General features: G+C 41.1%; 1 protein-coding gene across 1 annotated transcript; it reads right to left on the bottom strand.

Moving 5' to 3' along the window:
- Positions 1-126: 126 nt before the first annotated feature.
- Positions 127-23,065, bottom strand: DNAJB14 (DnaJ heat shock protein family (Hsp40) member B14). The gene is made up of 8 exons (XM_065062354.1): positions 22,706-23,065; positions 16,947-17,121; positions 8,802-8,947; positions 5,536-5,721; positions 5,055-5,149; positions 4,280-4,389; positions 2,845-3,017; positions 127-689 (listed from the first exon to the last, which is right to left on the bottom strand). The coding sequence occupies exons 1-8, from the start codon at positions 22,836-22,838 to the stop codon at positions 565-567; spliced, it is 1,143 nt and encodes a 380-aa protein (XP_064918426.1). The 5' UTR covers positions 22,839-23,065; the 3' UTR covers positions 127-564.
- Between the last annotated feature and the right edge of the window lie 1,374 nt (positions 23,066-24,439).

The raw sequence follows: 24,439 nt of genomic DNA, 5'->3' as shown, positions 1-24,439 counted from the left end.
ATTTAGGAATATATGCCGTTATATTTAAAAATACCAAATTCCTCTAAGCTGGTAAACCTAGAAGATTTTACATAGAGATAAAATATTAAAAATTCTTATTCCAACTCCACACACTTGACATCTGAATAGGAGTGATGTAATCATACCATTTATTCCATCAGTGAGACAAAATGTTGTATGGAACTAAATTTCTGAGATTTTAAATAGAAAGTAATTTAACTCATATATACACAGTGTTCTTTCCACAGATATTTACATGGCAAATATGTTAGAGGAGAACCACTATGACTAAGTCTCTACAAGTATAGCATCCTTTCTGAGCTATTCTCTCTGCTGAAAGAATTCACAGAAGCTTTGAAGTAAAATCTAGACAATTAAAGTACCTATATTTCACAGTAGGTAAAGAAGCCATTAAATGATATTTCAGCATAAGGTTTCTGGAAACAGCTACACAGTAGAGTTTTACATCCACCCCTCTTCTCCAGTATTCATGGTGAAACTAAATCTCTTCTTAATTTACAAGAGATAAGGGCATATGTAAAGATATATGTCTATAATTGTAGTTCATCCTCCTCGATAGAGGCTGGTCAGCCGTTCTAGTTCTTTGCAGTTGTCCATGGCCATGGAGTCTGCTTTCTTTCGGAGACGGTCATCTCGATATACTTTTGCTGCATAAAGTAACTCTGATTCTTTAACGAACAAAAGAGAAAGAGAGATTTTTCAGGTTAGAAACACCATACTCCGCACACGATACATCCCTGCTCAGAGCTGTCCAAAACACCTCCGGCTTAATCCTCACCCTTTTTTCCTTCTGCTTATTCTAACTACCCACAGACAGCACCTAAACAGCACTGCTACAGCTTCCCCGTGCTGGATCTTCACTCCTTTTGAAGAGCAAAAGTGGTTACAGCTTTCCAGCACCCTCCTATTTCATACAGCAGTATCTGATTAAAAAACCCCAACCAAACAAAACCACTTGTGCCAGACCTCATTAACAATACAAACATAGGCCACGCTCAGTGATTGTGCGTGTTATTGACGGCTCCAGCGGCTTGTTTGTGCCCAAAAATCCACTCTGAATATTATGCCCATTACTTCGACTCATGCTGCTTCAGACGGCCGCTGCTCAGAGGTATTAATTAATAAAAGAGCTCTCTGTATTATACTGGAGCTCAACAGCTTGACGTTGCCGAACGTTTTAATTCTGTGAAATATTTGTCAGCCCTTCAACTCAAACTGGATTAGCAAGGCATGCGTAAATGTCAATCAGCGCTGCAAAGATTGTGACTGTCAAGGAGATCAAATACACAACAGGTATTTTGAATCCTTAAACTCACAAAATCAGCTGTTTCTATAAATAGAGAAAAATCTATTAGGGGCTGCTTTCTCAAAATCAATGTGGGTAGTTTTCGCAACCTGATAAATTGCAAATAGCAAACAACACGGCAGTCACCACCTTTGGGTTGTTTTTTAGCATTATATCGGGGTGACATGTTTCTCTAGTAATCACATTTTTCCCACTAAACATGTACATATGGATTCGTGGGCCTCTCTGCGTTGTCCAGGACTCTGATCAGGCTTAAAGTAGTTCTATCAGGAATAAATACTGAAAAATGGGAAGGGTGTTCTTTCTCCTCTTTTCATCCCCAGGTAGAAATTACATATCAACTAAAAATTTTCAAAGGTATTTACACAGTAAATATGTTACAGGAGACACAAACATAACATGTCAGTAAATCTAAGTGTAACCACTCAGTTAAAAAAGGCAAAATACCCTTCCAGATCTACACTCTGCTGAAAAAATGTATAAAGAATATGTGCTTTTTTATTGTGCTGGATTGTATCTTGTCTTTCATTTTTTGTTAACAAGCACAATCATTTTTGTAAACTGTTTTATTATAAGATTACTGATGATTCATCTTGTAGCTGAAAAATTAGGTATTGATTTCATTAATAGTAAAAATAAATATTCAAACATTTCAAGAGGATCAAAGAACAACCTGGCTGGAAAAATACAAGTTTTTGTATATTTGCTTATGAATTATACCCCAAAATTCTCTGATGCTTATGCTCTATTTGAAAAATCTGGGGAAAATTGTCCTGGTAAATCTAGAACTCTTGGCAATAATCTCATAGTTGTCTCCCAATGTACCGGTGTTTCTCTTGTGTATGTGTGACCAGCAGCACACGTTTCTGCCCACAGTTCTTTCCTGACACTATTCAGCACTCTGGTGCTTTCACACTGAATTTTAGGCTTCTGAAATTAAATAGCTCCTTGTATAATATTAAATAAAACAGATGGTAAACTAAAAAACCCAACAAACCTGTTTCTGAGGTCTGATAGAGCCAAAGTACCAAGCCCAGGGAGAACAATGACTCAGCATTAGCAAAAGATTAAGCACTGATTTACAGCTTATGCAGTTTTACACGCTGTGGAAAAGCGGTATTTGTATGTACAGTGGTCCAAGGCAGATTAGTTTTTTCCTTCTCCAGAAACACCTATGTAAGCTTTTTATTTATCTACATAAAAGCACTTAGAGAAATGAAGTATTGCCATGAGAAAATAATGTAGAAGAGATTAGAATTCATAGCTTTCATCCTTAACTTAGAGCAATTTCTTTCTCATTAGCAATTCACTGTAGTGTTCAATTTTCTGAGAAGTGGGTTAAAATTGCTGATGATTTGCAGATGGTTTTTAGGTCACTGAGTAAAACACAGAAATTAAGTGACACTGGGGACACTTACTTGCTGTCTTATTCGGGTATTTGACTAGTACAAGCACTTTGTTCTTTCCTGAATGAAGAATGCGTGCTTTCATGTAATTACACTTATTACCAAACTTACTTTGTTGCCTCTCCTTCCAACAATTATTACGAATGTTGGACACATAATCCTCTTCCACACTCTTTTCCACCTTCTGTAACGAGGCTCCTTTGTATTCATTTCTAAAGTCTTTGTTGACGTAATAAACGACGTGCAAGTTTTCTGTCTGCATTTTTATGGTCTGCCCTGTACTTCTGCAAAAAACAAGGGAGAGGGGAAAGAGCGACTAAATATTTATTTGATTTTATTTTTACACTACAAATACACTTTTAAAAACATTGCTATTCCAGAAGAATGGCATATCACTGAATTTGCCATTTCAAGGCAAGTAATACAATGAATGGCTATATAATCTGACAGAGAATAGAATTACTACACTTACCTAAACGTTCAACTACTGCTGCTTAAACCTTTGATCTTGCAAAAAAACAACGAAAACCAAAAAACCAAACCAACACTTCTGTAAAACACTTTACTTGTTTCATACCTCTTTAGTTAATTATAAGCTTTGTTAATAGAAAATTACATTCAAACTCAACAGAAAGAAAGAGAGGTCACTATTCTGTAGCAACCCAATACTGGCATCTCCATTCTGAATTGCTTTCTACCAGCCCTGACAAATCCGTTTTCCTGCTGGCATTCTGTGGACTGAATATCAAAGATTGTGTGCAAACATTTTGGCAGAGAAGCGTTTATAAGCATCGTAACAGCTTAGTTGCAGAAGGGAAAACCATCACACTCTGGAAATAAAGAGCTCTGAAAAATAAGAGAGGAGAAAAGAAACCTTTCTGTTGTGGGGCTGAGAGCTCTGTAAGGAACTAAGGCCTTTTAAAGCAGTTGTGGTGAGTTGGTTAAGTCTACTTGCTAGTTGCATGCTTGATTAAAGTTATGTATTTCTCTCAAGAAAATAAGGTTTATATATCCTACTGTACAAACCAGGTGAGTTTCCCTAGTAGAATTCCTTGCTGGAAAAAGAAGATAAACTATTTTACCATCACCTGGAAAGAAGCAAAGAACAGACAATTTCCGCAGCCTCATCTAGTTCAGAACTTAAATAAGGATGAGAAAGTTGCTTTCAAATACTTCACTTCCTACAAGCACAGGTGGCTCCTAAAAGAATAACGAGCCTTAGCAGGTTTGAGGATTTTATTAAATATGCTGGACATGCAAACACTTTTACATTGCATGGAACCACTCCCTTGTATTAGAAGACCTTCCGAACTCCAGGTATCACTGACCTCTTTTCTCCAAGACATTCTCACAGGATGCTCTCAGTACATAACTTCGAAGTTTTGTTATGCTTCATTTCTGCTCCATCTATACGTTTGCTTGCTTCCCTCGCTGTGGGAAATCAAGGACCAACTAATGGAAGCCTCTCTAAATGCTTCGAAGTGGGAGAGGGCGATTCCACTATCCTGCCTTGTGTTTGAAGCTGATGTAAGTGAGCATTACTTACGATCTTGGGTATAAGGCGTAAGGAGGGTTCGATACCATCAACTGGCTCAACAAGGAGACGAGGATCAACACAATAATAGGCATCAGCTGAATGAACATAGAGAAGCCTCCCTAAGGAACAAAACAGATTCAGGTATTTCTAAAAGAGCATCGGTAAACAGGTAAATTTGACAAGATTTAATGCTTAGCATGACTTTCTGCTTTAAGTGTCAAAAGCTGTTAGGAAAACTAAAACCACAAAGCTGCCAACACTGTGATGTTATCTTAACTTTCCAACGCATACACAATATTCACAGAGTGCTCAGACCGCAGGAGTTGACAGGCTGGCATGTACCACAATCAAATTAATAGCTGGATTCAGTTACATTGTACGCCGTGATTTGGCCTCATCTATGCAGCGATACGTACTTATGCACAACTATATATAATTAATATATATGAATACTGAGCCTTAAGTACAATTTTTTCCTCAGCCTAAATGATTTTTAAACGCAGACAAGGATTAGTGACAAGAACCAGTTGTCTATTTAGGCTAATACTACCAGTCACTAGTAAGCTAGTGATATACAACAATAGATTTACAAAACCAGGCTATTATAGTTTTGAATTTGCACGTCTATTTACCATCAGTAAGACCCGCCAAAGTTTAAAAATACGTAATTGGCAAGTACAAATCCTCCTCTACAGCACAGAGCTCCTGGACAATCACATCACCAAAAGCGACTACCAGCAAATTTCACAATCCACAGTTTAAAGACAATGGTGCTTAAACATACATCACCCCTCTCTTCTTCCCGCTCATGCCCGCTCTGATGGTGCTGATTAGGGTGACTGTAGCCAGCACGACCGTTAGAAAATGAATGTACACTACCTAAGGGAAGAAATATCCACATTTAAGTAACGTAAATAAATATATTTAGAGGTCACTGTGGAAGCAACGACGTAAAGCATTTAACATTACTGCACAATGACACAAAGTAACTCAACTTTAAGACATCTTACAATTTCAAAGTTGTTTAAACAAAATATTTAAGCTCCAAGACAACTGGTTTGTTGTTTCACATACTGCAGAATCACCACTCAAAGAACTGAGTTCACATTTTTGGGGTTTAGCAACACTTGGGGCAAAATAAACTGTGATGCAGCCTGAAGAGTTGAGGCCCGAGGCAGGTTGGAGTGATTTTAGTGTTTTATAATGTCACAAACTCTGATGTTGCTCTGTGCGGCCCCACTGTATCCCGATGGTTATACCAATACCTGTTGGAAAGGCCCCTCCAAAAAACATGTTGAATAGATCCTCTGGAGTGATATCTGCCTCGCAGCCTCTGTGGAAGTTGAATCTGCCGTTGCTTGGGTGGCTGCAGGTCTGCTCTTCGCTGCCCGTCAGGTCATACTGCTTTCGCTTTTCTGGGTTACTCAACACAGCATATGCGTGTCCGATCTCTGGAGCAAGGGATAAAATACAGCTCCCATAAATGAATGGTATGAACGGTATGAATTCCAGTATGAAAACTGCAATTTCAAAGTCAAGAATAGGCAGCAAATTGTGTCCTTTACTGTTACATTACAGTAGTAACACTTGCTCTAGCAGCCTAGCTTAAAGACATGGTAAGACTCAGTAGGTTTTCTCTGGTTTCATTTACTAAGTGGTGACTTCAAATACATCAGCTTTACTGTCTAAAGGAGCATGAACAATCCTCACTCAGCCAGTTCTTCATTAAACCTGTCCAGGTTTCCTTTTCTTCTCTCTCCTCCAGGCCCCTCCAACAAAAAGCTTCTTCAGCAGCCAACGCAAGGCACAGGGATCGTGTTTTGCAGTGTCGAAAAGCCATCAGTCATCAAAACGTTGTGAAAAGTGCAACAGTATAAGCTCAACACGGGCAAATTAGGCTATGACTTTGCATAATTAATGTTTTCGATGTTATCCAGTCTAAGAAAAAAAAGGTCAAGCCTTAGCTTTGTGCCTTTTAAGATGCCCCTAGAAATAATCATTAGCGATATGAGTGGAGAAGAGAACACAAACGAAGCCTGGTAATTTGCACTGAGAGCATGATGTACACTACTGACGCCAAATATTGCTAAAAAACCCTCTGTTACTCAGCACGAGGATAAAATTAGTAGTAAAAATTGAGATTTTTCCCAACAATTAAGGATTTAGAGAGACATAAATCAGGTGAATGCGCATAAAGTGAAGACATCACACTGGTATGGTACGGTCAGCAATCTTTTTTGACTATCTGCTTTGGATTATGTGATGCCAATTCAAACCAGATTTGATTTAAATATAATTTTCTTTAAATAAAGGACATAGAGAATGAAAAAACCCACAAACTTCCCCAAAGTTTCAAATGAAAGATTTCTGATGAAGTCGGTCAAAGAGATTTCAAGTGATTAACAGTGATTATATTTGCACAAACTTTTAAATCCAAAATATAACTTCTGCGAGACAACTTAATACAACAGAAGAGTCCAAGGTAGCTTGAGATCTATATAAGTACCTTGCCTAACATCAAACTCAATTCTGTCTTCTAATGGGACCTTTCCTTAAAATAAAAATAATTGTTATGGAATACTATTATTATGAACCTCCTTTTCTCAGCTGGATGTTAGAAACTCATAAGACACCTTTAAAGGCAAACTAAATCATAAAATAAATTTAAAAGATATAAAAATTCAATAATTTCAAGGCAAGAAAAATGCTGGAGTTCATTCATTTTTAGCCAATAGGATTCCCCTCCAAAATGTTCTGTTCATTTACCCATCTAGCCAAGAGCCAGAAAATGAAATTAAGCTGAAGAAATCAAACTTGTACAAAGTGCTTGTGCTAAATAAAACATTACATAATAAGAAATTGACTTCTTACATGTTCAAGATTATTTAAAATGCTATTAACAAAGAAGAATTATTCATAGCGCTGGAAATAATTTTGTAAGATTATCTTTTTTAGATAAAGCCATCACATAGCTGTGTTAAAACAATCATTAGCAATCAACTTTCCTGCTGTGTTCTATCTACTTTTCATCTGGAATTGGTAATATATTATTACAATTACCCCTTAAAATCTGTATCAACAGACTTGCTCAGGACCTTTTTTTTTCCCCCCTTTTTCCCCTTACCCAATTTAAGAGTTTTATCTGATTTATTTATGCATGAACACTTCTTTATTTATGCATGATCGTTTCTTGCAGATTCACGTCTTAATTCATCTGTATCTGAGATAAAGGGGCAGTTTTCTTTAAAAAGCTTTTCCTCAACAATTTTCCTTGTGCAGGGCTAAGCTGAGCAGCCTTAGATCAGGTCAAATCAGGCTGTAAATTTTACCTAAGAAATGGTCAAAGGCAACTATTAATAAGGCCAGGTTTGAAACCAAGTGGTTTTGTATGGAAAAAGTATTAAAGCCACACACATACAAGGAATTCTAAGGAAAAGGTAACGTAGCGTGGCACGCGATTCAGTAAAAACTGCACTCTGCTATCAAGTATTACTCTGGTTTTCTCAAGCTCAAGATAGTAAGATTCAATTGGCTACATTAAGTCAACAACAGTAATAAAATGCAGTTTGGTTTCACAGATTAAGTGTTTGCTCCCTGTACCCAAAAATTACAGTCGATCCTCTGAAACTGAACCCTACTGCAAAACCCCGCATTATTTATACTCCTAGGTATATGTTAAGAGCAGTCAGACAGAAAGGGACCTGGGGGTACTAATTGACAGGAAGCTCAACAGGAGCCAACAGTGTGCCCAGGTGGCCAAGAAGGCCAACGGTATCCTGTCCTGTATCAAAAACAGCGTGGTCAGCAGGACAAGGGCAGCGATCCTTCCCCTGTACTCTGCATTGGTGAGGACACACCTGGAGTATTGTGTTCAGTTCTGGGCCCCTCAGTTCAGGAAAGACATTGAAGTGCTGGAGCGGGTCCAGAGAAGAGCAACAAGACTGGTGAAGGGACTTGAACATAAGACCTATGGGGAGAGGCTGAGGGAGCTGGGGTTGTTTAGTCTGCAGAAGAGGAGGCTTAGAGGTGAGCTCATCACTCTCTAGAACTACCTGAAGGGAAGTTCTAGCCAGGTGGGGATTGGTCTCTTCTCCCAGGCAGTCAGCAATAGGACAAGGGGCCATGGGCTTAAACTCTACCAGGGGAAATTTAGGCTGGATATTAGAAAGCAATTCTTTGCAGAGAGAGTGGTCAGGCATTGGAATGGCTGCCCAGGGAGGTGCTGGACTCACCGGCCCTGGAGGTTTGTAAACTGAGATTGGACATGGCACTTAGTGCCATGATCTAGTAAACGGACTAGAGTTGGACCAAGGGTTGGACTCGATGATCTCTGAGGTCTTTTCCAACCCAGTCCATTCTGTGATTCTGTGATAATAAAGGTCAAATATTCTATTGGATAAAAATGTCAGTTTAATATTAGCTACAAAGCACCACATTGTTGTAAAAAGACAAGTGATCAACACGGATGGATTTCTTTTGATGTGACAGAGTTTAACCATAAAAGAAATTGTAAGTAAAACTAGGATTTTACTTTTAAAAGCCTCTGTTGCTCCAGGTGCGTGGTTTTTGTCTGGGTGGAATTTCAAAGCAAGTTTCCTATAGGCCTTCTTGAGGTCTTCTTCACCCGCATCCTTTGACACCCCAAGGACTTCGTAAAAGTTTTTACATTTCTTTATACTGCAAAAGAAAATGAAGCAAAATGTTGTCAATAAGAAGATGTAAAAGTAGCATGTTAGAACACAGCTGCAGATGAGGTAATACATTGTGCTGATGCAACACATTACATCTCTTGCTTTCAATATCAAATATATTTAAATTGCACTCTAGAAAAAAAAAATGCAATTTTTCATAATAAACTCGCTATTAAGCACAATAAACTATTGTACTCAAAATTAGTTACTCTACACATTTATTTCTCCTACAGCAGAACTACTACAGTTGCAATAAAAGGTGTCAATTTATGACTACTGTAGCATTTCCTCAGCCCCAATTCCATGAATATTGCTGTTAATAATACACAAAATGAAGATTCCAAATTTACTTCACAAATGCATCTTGGTATGCACCATACAAACCAAACAACACCTCCCCTTCTCCATTAACACCATTTAAACATTCGCTTTTTAGGGAAATAAGGCAGGTGAGAACACCTCTGCTGCTGGGAGCACACCTGGAGCTTAACAAACCTTCTGTCAGCGTTTAGATATATCCAGAGAAACAATAACAGCTCCAGCAATTACAGATTCACCTCATATGTTCAATGTAGCCATTTTAAAAAGTCAGAAATATTCTTCCTCTAGTCAGTCTCAGACAGGAAAAGCAAAATCTGGAAGTGAGGTAATAGTTGGGTAAGTTGTTCAATACTCAGAAGAGAGAAAGAGCAGTTACAGAGGTGGAAAGAACATTAATTTGATGTGCGCAGGAATGCTGACCAAACCAATAAATACACCTTAAAAAGAATTCAGAAACTTAGAAAAATAAGGCTGAATCACAACCTTGCATTGCAGAAATGAGGCACACTGACGCTGGGTGCATCCCAAAAGAAAAGGGCTGGTCTCAGCAAGAAATGGAATTACACCCATAAATACTTTAAAAGCTTTCTGTGAGTTTATTCACGTGGCTGTAACTGCGTCCACGTTCTCTGAAATGCACAGATTTCTATGTAAATATGGGTTTAATGTTACAAAGACTATACACAGGGCAGCCAAGTGTCAAAAATAAAAAGGGGTAAGCGAGCTTTTGGCGTTTTCATGAAAGAAGAACGGGTACCCTGTAATTAGGGCAATGCTAACATGAAAAATACAACCCCACCATCGCCTGTGGTCCTTCACAGTTCACAGATTGATCAAATCCACTTGCATTTGAGGGATCCTTTTTCCTGTGTTCAAATAACACGAGCTTTTATGGAAGTCTCGGTGTAATGCTGAAGTGAATGTATGCAGGCAGCTGCCAACACAAACATCCTGTGAAATAAATATAGCTCATTACATTGAAGCAACATTTAATAAGCTCCGGTTAGGAAACTGATAGAGCTAATTAAAAAGAACACAGTGAATCCATCATCAAGACAGAATGGAAAGAAAATACATTAAATATACTCTGAATACTGGAAAATTTTGTTTGTTAATTTGTACAATAAGAAATATAATTTGATAGTGTAAAAACACCTTCATCCTTACCCTCAAGCACTGGATTAGTTATGAACTATATCAAGAACAGACAGCTGTATTTAAAAGTGTAACAGTATCAAACTAAGCTTTTATTTCAAGAAATTGCTATCTCGGCAGCCAATCTAAGGTCATCGTCAATAATTCAGCATCTGAATTATCTGTTTGTGGACCAGACTCTTCAGAACTTTAGTTGATATAAAATTAGGTAGTGAGTCATCCACGTTTAGCAAAGTTGTTATTTTGTTAGCATTAGAACCGTAGTGTTAAATGTTTGTTGAAGTGTTTTTAAGCACTGTGCGTCCTCAACAACTTTTTTCCCCCAACAGCATATGGTCATTTCTCATGGAAGTAACAAACATGAAAAAATAAGTTTACTTCTTTGCAGACCTGATATGCATTTATTTGCAACCCTAAGATGCAGAATGGAAAATAGAAAAGAAAGAAAAAAGAACAACGCAAGAAATGCCAATCTCTTCTTCTAACCCTCAAAAACTCACCCCAGAATTTGTTCCCATTGGCAACCAGTGAAAATCCCCCACTGGGAAGCCCTCGCGGGAAAAGCGGGAATGGTGGGTATCAAGCAGAAGACATCCAAGTCAGCACATGACCCAACAGCTGGTGACACCAGGATCTGCTCAGAGACAGCGCATCAAATCAAAGCCACGTCCTGGTGGGGACATGCAGGGAGAAACCTGCCTGGTGGGCGCACAGCTCCCGTCCTCCAAAGGGATGAACGTCACCACACATCAGCTGTCCTGGACATGGGCCACAAACAAGCTCTTGCTGTTTCATAGAACCATTTCGGATGGAAGAGACCCTCGGTATCAGCAAGTCCAACGATATCCAAACTGAACTCCAGCACTAACCCATGTCCCTAAGAACCTCGTCTAAACGCCTTTTAAACCCCTCCAGGGATGGCGACTCCACCACTGCCCTGGGCAGCCTGTTCAATGCCCGACAGCCCTTTCCATTAAGAATTTTTTCCTAATATCCAATCTAAACCTCCCCTGGTGCAACTTGAGGTCATTTCCTCTTGTCCCATCACTTACTACTTGGGAGCAGAGCCCAACCCCTCCATGCTCCAACCTCCTTTCAGGCAGTTGCAGACAGCGATCAGGTCTCCCCTCAGCTCCTGTTCTCAGGCTGAACAGCCCCAGCTCCCTCAGCCGCTCCTCATCAGACATTTCTCAAGAAACAAGCATTCAGCCAAGGCGTAACACATTTCTACTTAAGTCTTTGCTAGCAATTGCTTTGATAAACAAAATATTCTACAAACACACATTGCTGACTCTGTACAAAGCTGGGATTCAATATTCCAACCCCCCTCATACCCTGACCTGCTGCCCTAGGCTGAACGGCCAGTCTCTAACACAGAAGACCCTGTGAATTTATGACGGTCACCCCTGGCTTCTACTCTCCCTCACGTGTTCTTGTCAGGATGGGCACGCTCAGGGCTCGCTGCCTGCAGACCTGTAACCAATCCTTCAGATCATTTACGCTGCCCTCCTTTCTTCTGCACAGGATCAACGCCGAGACACACAACCCCTGCTCGGTGTTCAGCCTTGTTGGCATCTTCAGATCTCAACCCAAAGCAATGACTGAGCAGCAATGTGAACGTTAGTGACAAGAGCTGAGCAGGAGGAACCTATGCTGGCTTCTGATCCCAAAGCCAAGCAGAAAAACACACTAAATCACGCATCAATTTCTACATAGGCTCAAGTTTCCAATGATGCCAAATGGCATCTTGCAGGTGAACTGGGAAACGTGCCAGTCACAGTTTGGATCACCTAAGTGTGTTCTGCAAAAAGTGCTCTAGATTGGGAAGAGTTACAGTATTGTTGAAGAACTCAAGCTGGTACCAGCATACCCACAGTTTCTGAAACAAATGCACCAGAAATGTCAGGTCTCTGTTTTACGGATTGATTCAACAACACATTAGGGTTCTTGGTGTGGTACCTTGCTCTTGGGTGTACCTGGTCAGTTTGTTTCTCCTGTGTGTATTATACGAATTATTCACGGCTGTGTTTACATCAGCATACTTAAGCTTTCATTTTAGCTGTAAGAAGTGTGGATTAAAGACAGGAGCTTTCTGACTAAGTCCACTGTATCTTTTGTGCCACTCTTCCATGACAGGCGCGATGACTGTGATTTCCACCTTGACTTTCTCAAGCATTCAAGTGAATATTCCAACAATTCACAGCAGTTCTATCAGCCTAATTAAAGGCACATCCCCATTTCTTTGCCCCTTTTTTTTCCTCCGTTTTAGAACACGAAGATTGCTCTTAGTAGTCTGCTTCCAGTTATTTATCTTCTTGAGACAGGGTTAAAGTAACGATACAACTTCTTCTGCTGAATTTGCAGAAGTCTCAGCAGGAGATCTGGAAAAATTAATGCAACTGACAATCCTTCTGGTTTGATCCATGAAATGTGTAGAGGCAAATTCTTGGTTTACTCCATCAATTCAAATCAAGCTGCTGATTATTCTTGACCACTACTGGACAACATTTAATCCTGCCTTGCAAGGTTGCTACAGACCTCATGCCTCTATTGGTTTGGTTCTAGCTCAGAGGCCCGAACACAAAATTCCATTCTTGTGCTCCCTTCCTTGGGGCAGGCCCTGGAAAAGCAGTTATTACACCACAGTGTTCATAAGGCAGCAATCCAAATCCAGCCTGTTACCCACGATGGTGGTTATCTTTCAGATATCCAAAAGCTTATATAGAATTTATGCTATGCTTTATTTACTAAAGAGGGACATCAGACACCACATGAATTTTAAGATCATTTAAAGGGAGTTTGTGTAAAGTGTACAACCTGTATCTCCAAAACTATTTTGTTTAATCACATAGTAAACAACAGATAATACAGCCTTGACAGCATGAAAAGAAGTGGGAAAGATTAATACAAAGCCAGTAACTGATCCTTTTTTAATTTTAATTTCATGCCAATCCACAAAACCCTTCCAAAAGGTCTGCACACTTGGTATGAGAAGGCAGATATGACAAACAATTTGTTGGAAATTAAGAACTCTTTAACTATAATACTGATCAGCACTTCTTCAGTTGTTTTAAGTGAACTAGAATTAAAAAAAAAAAAGCTTAAATTTCCTTTCTTATACAAATACTTCATTTATCTAGCAAGAAAATGCCAATAACCTACATCAAACAGTGAAGGAATTGCTTTAAAGCAAAAACCACAGAATCCCAAAAGCAAATTCACCCTTTTTTGTTGTGCATATGATTCTTAAGCTGACATTGCTCAAACAGCATTCAATTGCCTACAGACTACGAGGGCACTTGCTCTGAAGAGACCTAAGTCTACCGTGGGTCCTAACATAGACTTCTGCTGGTCTCCTGTCAATATCTGTGACACACAGGTCACCTGAAGCATTAAGGCAACTTGATCCAGCCCTTGGTGAAAAGATAAGCATCATTAAGAGCAGGATGTATGCGCTACAGGTGGTATTTTCAAAGCATTTCAGTTCAAAACTAACAAAGTGGTTTTTGATCTCTCAAGCTTCAAAGTGCCACACTGAAATAGCGCTGGTTCCCACAAAGCATCACCCAGCACTTATGCAATCAGCGGAAAGATATTGCATCTCCCACTTCTCCCTGTCGAGCAACTTGTTTGCAAGCTCATGTAATGCTCAACAGAAGTGTTATGGTAGCTTGCTAGTGATCACTGTCCCCTGTGTACGTGGAAAAATTAAACAGCACAGAGGTGTTGTTTGTACTCAGACCTACCCGCATTACTAGAGTAACCTCGACAAAATTAATGTGGTTGAATTAGTTGTAGCGCTCCAAGTGTGTCTTCACCACACTTAAATCTGTGGTCAGAAGCAAATTCAAGACAGCTGGACAACTCCAGGAATACTCATGAGTGATCCAAGTCAGAGACCTCCGAGTCAGCCTGACCACTCACTAGAGCTTATAAAAAAGGGTTGGAAATGGCATGTGTAGTTAGATCAGGAATGTTTTCTCTTGGTCTATATTCAATTACTAATATAGAACCAAAAACTCCTAGAGGGAAGAATACCTGAGGATAACGACCACCTTTCAAATCATAAGCATACAAAGCAACTTAGTCTGACAGAGTCAAATTCATTGTAAGGCTCAGAATGCATTAAAAGCTGTCACTTTTGCTGCCTTGCCATCTAGAAATTTCTTCCCTTATAGGAAAAGAAATCTATTTAAAACCACCACTTTTCACACAGTATTTCCTTAACCAACTCAAAGGCCTGAAATCCATTCCAGTGTGGTATGGCAGAAGCATATGGTGGTGACAAGCTCTACTCTCTGAAGAATTCCCTCCCCAGAGGGTGCATTTCATTTAATTGGAAAAGCCTGAAGCAGTAACACATGCAGCCCGTCATATTTCCAACTACAAAGCTCATTCTCGCTGTGGTGTAAACATGAACTTTCCCTCAGCTATCACCACTGAATATGTAATATTTTTCCATTAAGTTTTAGCCCACTGTTTGTATTATATTTAATCCTATTCTCCTTGGCAAGGCGCATGTGCTTTTAATTCCTAACTGCAAATTTTCTAAGTAGCGTGTTGATGTCACTGACTGACATCATGACAAACTTCACAAAAGTTCCAATAAGAACTGGGGACTTGTTGTGTTGATTACTGCACATCTAACCCAAAATTCAGTCTCTCCAAAGGTTTATAAACTGATATACCAAAGGACTGTAGCATCACTCAGGCTAAAGTCAAGATATTAACAGCTGGTTTTCTAAATGAAGTGTAAATTACAAACAAATAAGCAATTGTAATAGCCTGCATAACAATCCATATTGGCAAAAATCTGGGTACTTTTTAAAAACTCAAATTTTATACCCACAAAGCAGATCATTGAAATAGGTACTAAGAAGCACTGTCACATTGAGATTATCCTTAATATGCAACTTCCATGAATAACCCTAATTCTGTTTCTGATCTCAACAAACTGGATTAATTTTATAATATCTGGTATCTAGTGAATTCCTTCAAGGAAGCAACACCCCATACCAGGAAAGCATAGCATGGAGAAAAGCTGGCTCTAAAACATCATTTTACTCATGAGAAAAGCAGGCAACACGACTTTCTGGTAAAAGAAAAACAACAACCACCAAGAACTTGCAGGGAGCCTGATGTGAAAGCAGACTGCAGCTCGGAATGGCACGTCATGGGCGAGTGAACACTGGCACTGATACAAACCTGCCTTATATAGCAGCGTTCTGGGAATGCATTACATGTCTTAATTCGATCTAAGCCTCGTTTTACAGAGGACTTCTTTCTGGATATTTTGTCTCACACAAGAGTGCACACACATTTTGCGTCCGCTTTAACAGCTAATATTGCAAGGTGGCGAAAAAATGTACACGCTTATTCAGGTTTTACTTTAGATATATCACGAAGGGCAATAACATTAAGCAGAGATGATGGCAAATGAAAAGCTCTACTAAATAACAACATGGAAAGGATAACCGTGTCAGAGATGCTGCTGTCTACCTGCCTGAATGCAGAGCTGCTGTATCAACAAAGAAAAGCTGCTTTTTCCTCACTGTTAGCACAGATGAACAGATTACTCAAGTTCAGGAAAGGATCCCAAGATAATATGAACAGTAACGAATATTTCACACAAGAAAAACCCCACACAATTTTCTGTTTGGCACAACAGTTCACCCATCCTACACAACCGAGGAGACGAGGATCTCTTGAGTTCACTTCTTTGAGCTTCCTTGAAAATATTTGGGCTAGGTTTATCTGAAGATACAGGCAGATTTTGAGGTGTGCAGTTTTAAAGTGGCTGTATTCATATTTCTTTAGCAGAAATCAGGGCACATACCAAACAATATTTTTCTCACTCCTTCAGCCCAATAGTCTGTAATGATACCATAAGAGTTACTCGCCTCAAGAGGACATTTTCATCCATCTTTGTTTCTTTTTGCACATCCTCCTTTTCCTGATATTAACCCATCTTAACACTACCATGCTGCACGAAGTCCAGACAGAATTTATAACACAACTTAGACTATGTGCTTCGGTGCTTCTCAGATACCTGTATGTCTAGAATGAAATAATTTTAATGTTGGTCTAAGACCAGCCTGTACAGCGAAATTAGCTCGAAAATAACTTCAGGAGTAAGCATGTAAACTCATTTCACAAATACAAAAATATTTCAGAAAAGAAACACTGTCCTGCAAGTTGTGCTGCAGAATTTTCACCACTTCTTCTATTTAAAAGAAGATCTACTTAATAATTATTTTGAGTACTTTATTTTTAAACCATCGAGGTTACTTTATATAAAGCCGAGTATCCGTGTTCTAGCAGAAGGCAACAGTCTCGTACTGTGCTTAAACACAGCAAAACTCTCCTCCTCCTTGCAGTCACAGCTCAGTACAAGTAAGCCCTCTCAGCTAACCTTGAATTTCCCGTTGCTTCTTTAGTTGCTAGAGCTGAAAGCATAAGCACATGATACACAGAACAAAAAGCAGTGATGTATTTAAGCAAGTCCATACCTGAATACTCCTTCCATTTGGTCTTTGGTGTAGCCTTTTCCACTTTCACCTGCAGCAGATGCATTGCTCTCCTTCGTGCTATTGGGCTTACTTTGATCATTGCTACTGGCTGGTTTTCGGCAGTAAGCGCCTCCCCCAGCAGTACTTCCATTCTTCATAATAGCTTCCAACAAAACTATAAAACAACAGTATATCATAGTATCATTATAGGCATTAGCGATTAAGTCGGGGCTCGCAAGTGTCTTAAATGGGAGCACCACATTGTAAAAGACTATCTGCTACCTTCTCCTTCCCTGTTGACCGCCGCTTTGTAACGCAAATGTTTCTCAAGCCAGCCTAGAAACTCCTTCTCGTGGCAAAACGATGGAAAAACGTTTCAAAATTAGTGGCTGGACTCCCCTCCATCTCTGCCAACGTAATTTAATACTGGAGAGAATTTGTCCAGGTCCTTCATTTCTACATAATTTTTAGGGGCACTGAATCCATTCTTTGGGGTGAAAACATCAGAATACCCGAATAAGCAACTGTAAATAGAAAATAAGAACTGAACTAACACTCTAAAGAACCTACAAATTATTCCATACGGAGACTAAGCACTTTTAGGTTGCTACAGTACATCACTATTTGTAACCTGAGCCATTAGTGGACACAAACTGATGCTCTATACCCCTTGCAGGCAACACCAGTTGGAATTCAAACTACTGTTAAACGTCACATATAAGTCAGGACCAGCCAACTACACCCAACTCTTGAGACTTGGATATTGAAAACAAGCAGGTGTTCGCTAGATCTTGAAAGCATCTTTCCTTCCACACTCCAACAAATCTCAAAGTTAGCAGTTTTAATACATCATCAAACACTCATTTGTATTTTTCTTTGGGGATACAGGCCTGTATTTTGGGATGTGTGTCTTACTGATAAATAAGAAACAGTACCATTCTATCTTAAGAGACTGCACACGAAGCATAATGTGGATCAAAGATTATTAAATAATCTATCCTTCCTGAAGAGAGATCCCTCTGGAGCAAGGTGGCAAACTACACAGGCCAAATTTGCTTCATAAACAACTGAGAGTTACCATCTGCATTAAAAAATGCCTGAATAAGGACTCCCAAAGAAAAATGTCCCACTCATTGTGGAAGCATGTTACGTTTACTGATAAAAAACCACATTTTATTCTAGAAGTTAGTGAGATGCAGCCTGAAAGTTCTTCTCCTAAATCTAATTTAAAAATGTCTCCTCTGACTACCGTGGTTTCCTGCGGAGTAGCAGAAAACCAGGATCCTACACATCACAGCTCCTATCTCACAGAAGCACGGGCAAGAAAAGAAAGCAGAACTTTGTTTAAGAGGAGAAGAACCACTTCCCTAAGATGCGCTTCTTAAAAACCCTCCTGTATTTGCTTTTACTTATCAATTCACTTATTACCCGCCGACCACAGCAGTCTGAAGTGCTGCAGATGAAAAGCTACGCTCGGCCTGAACAAGAAAGTCATGAGACTTCAGTGCTGGTCCTGTGCTCGCGCCTGCCTCGGCAAGATTCCCCAGTTGATCAGACCAGGCTTTTTACTGCAGAAACAAAGAAAAGGCTAACGTTTAGTCACTGGGATGTACACCGAGGGGATGTTTTCACCACAAATGAAGCTCCTGAAAACAGGAGAGCTTCTAGTTGCATTATGGGTTACCGCTGAAGCACATCCAAGTATTTGCAACAGTTTATTCTGATGTTATCCATTATGGCATTTAAAGTTCTGAGGTAAATGAAGTATTAACTCCAACAAGGTGACTGTGTGTGCAGGCTAAGAACTGAGCAAGAACAGAAATATGAACAGACAGTGCCCTCAGAATGAAGCATTTTCAGTCTGAATGTGCTCCAGACAAGTGATAACAGAAACCAAAATTACTCCTTTTCTGTTCTGTGACATTAGATGTTTAATCACAGTATCATGTGGGATCCTATCAAACATGTGACTCAGACTTCTCCTCTAGAAATGCTTACTTGACAGTTTTGCAAATCCTGCTCTAGAAATTCCACATCCCTGCACTAAAGCTTGGGAAAATCAGTAGTAGCAATAATGGTAGAAACACAGGTATAGGCAACAATTCACATTTTTACCACCCAGTGTCTCGTTTACAGCAAGCTTAGCTGGGAAGTCTTTTAATGAATTGCTTTGGCTGCACTATACTGTTAAATTACTCCTTCCTAATCACCTTCCGAGACCTCCTGTCCCTGTAACGGAGCCGCGCTGCTGAGAAGACAGGGCAGGACGCTTGCAAAAAATACATTCAAATCCGTAAGTGTTAACTTCTTAAGATAGCAAGACACAGCACATACAAACGTGCTATCGTTCTGTGTTGAAAAAGAAAACCATATAAAGGCTCAGGGGCCACTGTTGTTTTTTTTTTTTCCAAATAAAAGATCCAGTTCAGGTATTCAGAAAGAACTTTGACTCTTCCATGAACTGCTGGTGCTAAAACCAGCTGTTAGAACTGTAGTAAAGAAAACTTCAACTGTACATCTAGGTATTTAAAATAGCACATACAGGAACCAAAGACTTATTGTGTTAGGAGGTAAGACAATGGATGTTATCTCCAAACGTGTCCGAAGGCTCTCCTGTGTGCACTGTTACCTGCTGATGAATGAAAGATCCTTGCAGTGCATTTGATTCCATTATGCATTGAACATGACCCCGCTTTCACTAATGGAAGAACTGCTGAATTTGGAATTCACACCGACATGACACCCTAAAAACTAAGCTCATGTCCTACCGAAAAGCTTGGTTTTACAGGCAGCATCAGAAATAATGCAATGCAATGCAATAATGTCCTTTCCAGACAAGCAATTAGCTTCCATTCAGTCGCAAGAGGAATCATTAGGAGAAATCACAATCAAATGATATTTTGAACAGCTGAATTGTAAAGCTATCTTCTAGCAAAGAATGACGTCAGCATGAACGCTGCTGCTATGAAGTCATTAGCCAAGTATCATTAAATAAGCACCGACCTCACATTTCACACTAGTAAAGCCTTAAAATAGCAATGCTGCAGTCAGCGTATTTCAGGCTGAAGCTTTGTTTAGCAAAACTAAACTTCACTGATGACTGAACTAGTGCTGAATGCACTTCAAATGCAAATATCGCCAACACCAAACCACACATAGTATTGTGTTCGAGACAATAGCTAAAACCTGCTCGCAATCCGCTATAACATCAGGAGGAAGAAGCTCCCATCAGTAAGACTGAGCGCTACCGTTCTCATTGCTTTTATCACTGATGGAACATCATTTGTGAAACGGTGGGCAATTGTTCCCAAAATGATAACAAAGATACAACCTATGAAGCATCCCTGACTTCAGTGACAAATAGATACAAACTACCTTCTAATCCATACCCTGAAGAGAAAAATAAGCAAGCACAGTGACAACTAGGGCTGCACCACATTGTCCTACCACCATATAAACCAAACACATTACGGCTGTAAAATAAGAATTTGTGTCGGAACCAAGAAAGCTCACAAAACCTTAACTGTTTCCTTCTCTTGGGTATGTGCTATGACATATTCTTAATTATCTAATGAATTACTGTTGTGTGGGTTTGTTTTTTTTCAAGTGTTCCCTTCACTTTCGATCTAAAAGACTACAATGACATGACGAAGCAGTCATTTCATTTGTTCTTCAGTGTAAAATTCCAGTTCTAATTTATCGCACACCTTACAGTTCCTGTCCTGGAAACGGGACATTCTGTGTCCTTGCAGCTTACTACACTTTTAATGGGGCTATTTAAGCGGCTCAAACTTAAAGAAAAAAATAATCAGTGAGTTGGTGTTGTTCTGGGAGGAAATGGGAAGAATTAAAAAGAATTACCAACCTCCACAGCTATAAAACTGAAGTACGGAAACATTACGAGTTACCTGAGTCTCCTAATTTCTAAGTACCTAGTTCAAATCAGGCCTAGGGGCTGTTTATTTTCAGTGGTACTAGGGCATCTGCAATTCTCCTTAGCTTCAGATGGAGCTTTAACTGCCCACCAGTTCCACAAATCAGGCCCTTGTTTCAAGCTGAACACCTGAAAAATGAAGCACAAACTATCAGCCGCCACTGACAGAAACCAAGCGAAGTGACTTATTGAACATCACAGAGAAAGTCTGTGAAGGATTTAGTTTCAGTACACAATTCCCCAGATCACAGCCCACTACCACGCCACCGTTTTTTTCGTGGTATCTGTACCTCATTTGTGACATACTTTGCTAATTTCCACAGTGAATAAAACAAGTGTCCTACAGACAATAGCCTAATTAGCCATCTATTTCTTGCACTGAGTTCTTCACAATGGTGGTTATGTAGTAGCAGTCCTACTTAAGAAGAAAAAAACAAAACAAAACCACTCAAAACATAAATCAGATGGAGACTTTTTTCCTGGGAGCTACTATAACTCAAGGTGTAAGACTGTAATAAGTTATGTGAAGCAGACAGAACTATTCACTCTCTTTGGTGGAAGAAGATGAATTTAAACCCTCACCTTTCCTGCCTATTGACCAACACAGCTTCCAAAAAGCTGAAAGTATTTTCATTCATGTCATCTTCTTAAGCCAGAAAAATTTAGAGGGATATGGCAAATTTCTGCTTGTTTTTACTTCAGAAAGGTATGCAGCATGGCAAGAAAAACAGTGCCACATTCTCGATCCAAAGCAGTGGTTATTTTCCAGGTGATTTACCAGCAACATCCATCCTGTCTTGCAGAAGGAAAAACTAAAACCACCCAAAAAACTATAAAGAAAAGCACTGATGAGGCCTTTGCTTATTGTTTGCATATAAAGTCAGGAAATAAGAGAGAAAATGTTCACCGAATCGGCTCACCTGACTTAAAGGCTTCATTATAGAACAAAATGGAGCAGAGACCACTTCCAGTCAGGATTTCACCCCAAAGTCACGTTCCCGAAATGGTAAACAAGTCACTGATGTGTCCAAAGGTATTTTGAGATGCCTTGTGACACGGACTCCAAGACGGGTAACAGCTCTACATACACTCAAACCTTACTATTGTTTCTTTTAAGAAAATCACTTGTAAACACCTTATGCTACAAAGATGCTAATTATTTTTCAAGTCTTAATACAGAAGTGTCCGCAGAGCTGATTAAGTCATAAGAGGAGCCACCAATCCCATTTTCTCCAGGCAACTTAAACCTGTGTGCAATTCTTACATAGCTACTGTACAACCAAATGGGGAACGAAGCTGAATAAACCCACACCACAAGAAAGTTAGAGGATCAAGGTGCTGCCCAGTTTGAAGCAGCTCTTACCACAACCTGTGAGCGAGAGGTAATTCGGAGCCAACCCAGCATGGCGTGTGCTGCTGTTAATCGGGTCTGAGCCTAGTCTGTTAGGCTATGCTTACAGTGATGGCTAAAGGGGAGGAATTGAGGCGAGGAGCCGGGCTGGCCTCAGGGAAACCGTCTGGTAAGGCAGGACACAATCCCAACCGCAATCCCATCGCCACAGCCACCAGTGACACTGAATTCCCCGTACCCTACTCGCTTCTCCTGGGCCTTTTTTCCCCGCCGAGCCCCGCACGGCGCCGGGGACCCCGGGCCGGGCCGGGGGCAGCGCGGAGGACGCGCCGCTGGGTCCCCCTCAGCGCCCCATCCCGCGAGGCCGCGCCGGGTAACGGCCGCTCCGGGGGGACACCCCGCTCCGCCCGCCGGCCCCCAAGCGAGAAGGGGAGGAGGGGCGGCCGCGGGGTGCGGGAGGGGGCCGGGCTTCACCTCGGGCTGTGTCGGTCGGGTAGAGCTTCTGGGCCTTGCCGAGGAAGCGCAGGGCACGGTCGCGGTTCCCGGCCTCCAGCGCCTCCCGCGCGATGCCGATGCACTTCTCGGCCTCGTCCCGGTTCCCCTCCATGGGCTTCTCCTTCCGCCGCCTCCGCCCGCCGCAGCGCAGGGAGAAGGGGCCTGAAGCCAGAGCGGAGCCGGGCGGGGCGGAGAGCGGAGAGGAGCGGGCAGGAGGGCGGGCGGGGGCTCCGCTCACTCCGCAGGGCTCATCCCGCTCCGCTCCGCGCCGCCGGTACCGCAGCCCCGGCAGCCAGCCCGGCACGCCGCCTGCTTCCGGGCACCGCCGCGCATGCGCCGCCGCCCGCCCGGGGCTCCGGCCGCTGCCCCGGAAAGGGGCCGTGCCGGGCTGGTCCCGGCCCGGGGCCGCCGGAGGGAGCCGGTGCGGTGGAAAAGTACCGGGCGAGCGGGCGCCGCCGTGTGCGAGCGCTGCGGTGCACTGCGGGCCGGGGAGCGCCGCGCCGCCCGGCCTCCCTGCGGCCCGGGCACGGGGGGAGAAGCCCACGCGTTGCCACTTGCAACTGTGCTTTGAGGTATTTGTCAGCACCTTTTAACCACTCGCTATAATTAGCAACATCGGGCAAAGAAGGCGTTGCTGGGAGGAAAGCACGCTGGTGCTGCCCCAGTGCAGTTAATACGGGTCTAACCGACACCTGCATCAATCCCCCCTTTTCTAAGAGGTTAGTAAATTCTTTCACTAATATGATGATTCTTTATTTAGTGTCTTTGCAAAATACTTACTAGATTCTAACTTCTGATGCTTCTTCAAGTTGCTATAAGTATCACCAGTACTCTGGCAACAGCACAAGAAACACCTTGTCATTATACAGACCAGTATTCCTAAAACTAATATTCCCACTAAGCTGTGAATAAACATTGTAGCCAAGCTAGGTTGGGAAGCCAGGAAGCGGGCCTTTCCCATAAATTTTAGAATTGCCATGATGTAGTATCTTGATGAAGGATCTGAGATGGTTCCTGTATCTTTTGAATATCTGTTTGTACCTGTTTCTCTGATCTAGGTCAACACCCTCCAGCCAGAGTGGTGCAGCAGAGATTATCACCTGAAAGAAGCTTTAGAAACACATCAGCCTATTCAATGCAGCAGCTTTATTGGAAGCATTTCACTGCTGGAGGGGCAGTTCTGGATGTTGCTGCTTTACCTGCTGCTATACAGCAGAAGTTGAAACTATAACACCCCATTCTTGAATTGTGTAGCTGGGCTCCTCCTTACTAACAGAAAGCAAGTTCAGATCCCTGCAGCCAACAGAAGTAAAGCCCACCCATGAAAAACCTCACCAAGACACAGCCATTCATCTACAACCCTGGAAGCAGTTTTAGACTCTTCTTTAAAGTTCATAACCTACAAGTCAGCAGAGGCTGCTGCAGTACAGCCTGTTTTGTTTTTTTTTTTTTTTTTTTTTTTTTTTTTTTTTATGAGTGTCTCTGATATTTTCTAAGAAAAAACAGCAAGGAGTCAAGCTCCCCCACAAAGAAAATCAAAGTTTTAACTCTTCAACATCCACTCAGTTTACCTTCCTCTTTCTTAAGAGACACCTTCCCTCTGTGAAGGCTGGCATCAAGTAAAACTGGCTTTAAATAGCATATCTGCTACTAAAGGCAACTGTCACACAACTGCAGGATAAAACCCCCATACCATTGCACTTGATGGCAGTT

This window comes from Columba livia, chromosome 4 (genome assembly GCF_036013475.1).
Source record: "Columba livia isolate bColLiv1 breed racing homer chromosome 4, bColLiv1.pat.W.v2, whole genome shotgun sequence".
Lineage (NCBI taxonomy): Eukaryota > Metazoa > Chordata > Aves > Columbiformes > Columbidae > Columba > Columba livia.
Note: the sequence above shows the minus strand (reverse complement) of the source record. Positions and strands in the feature narration are given on the sequence as shown.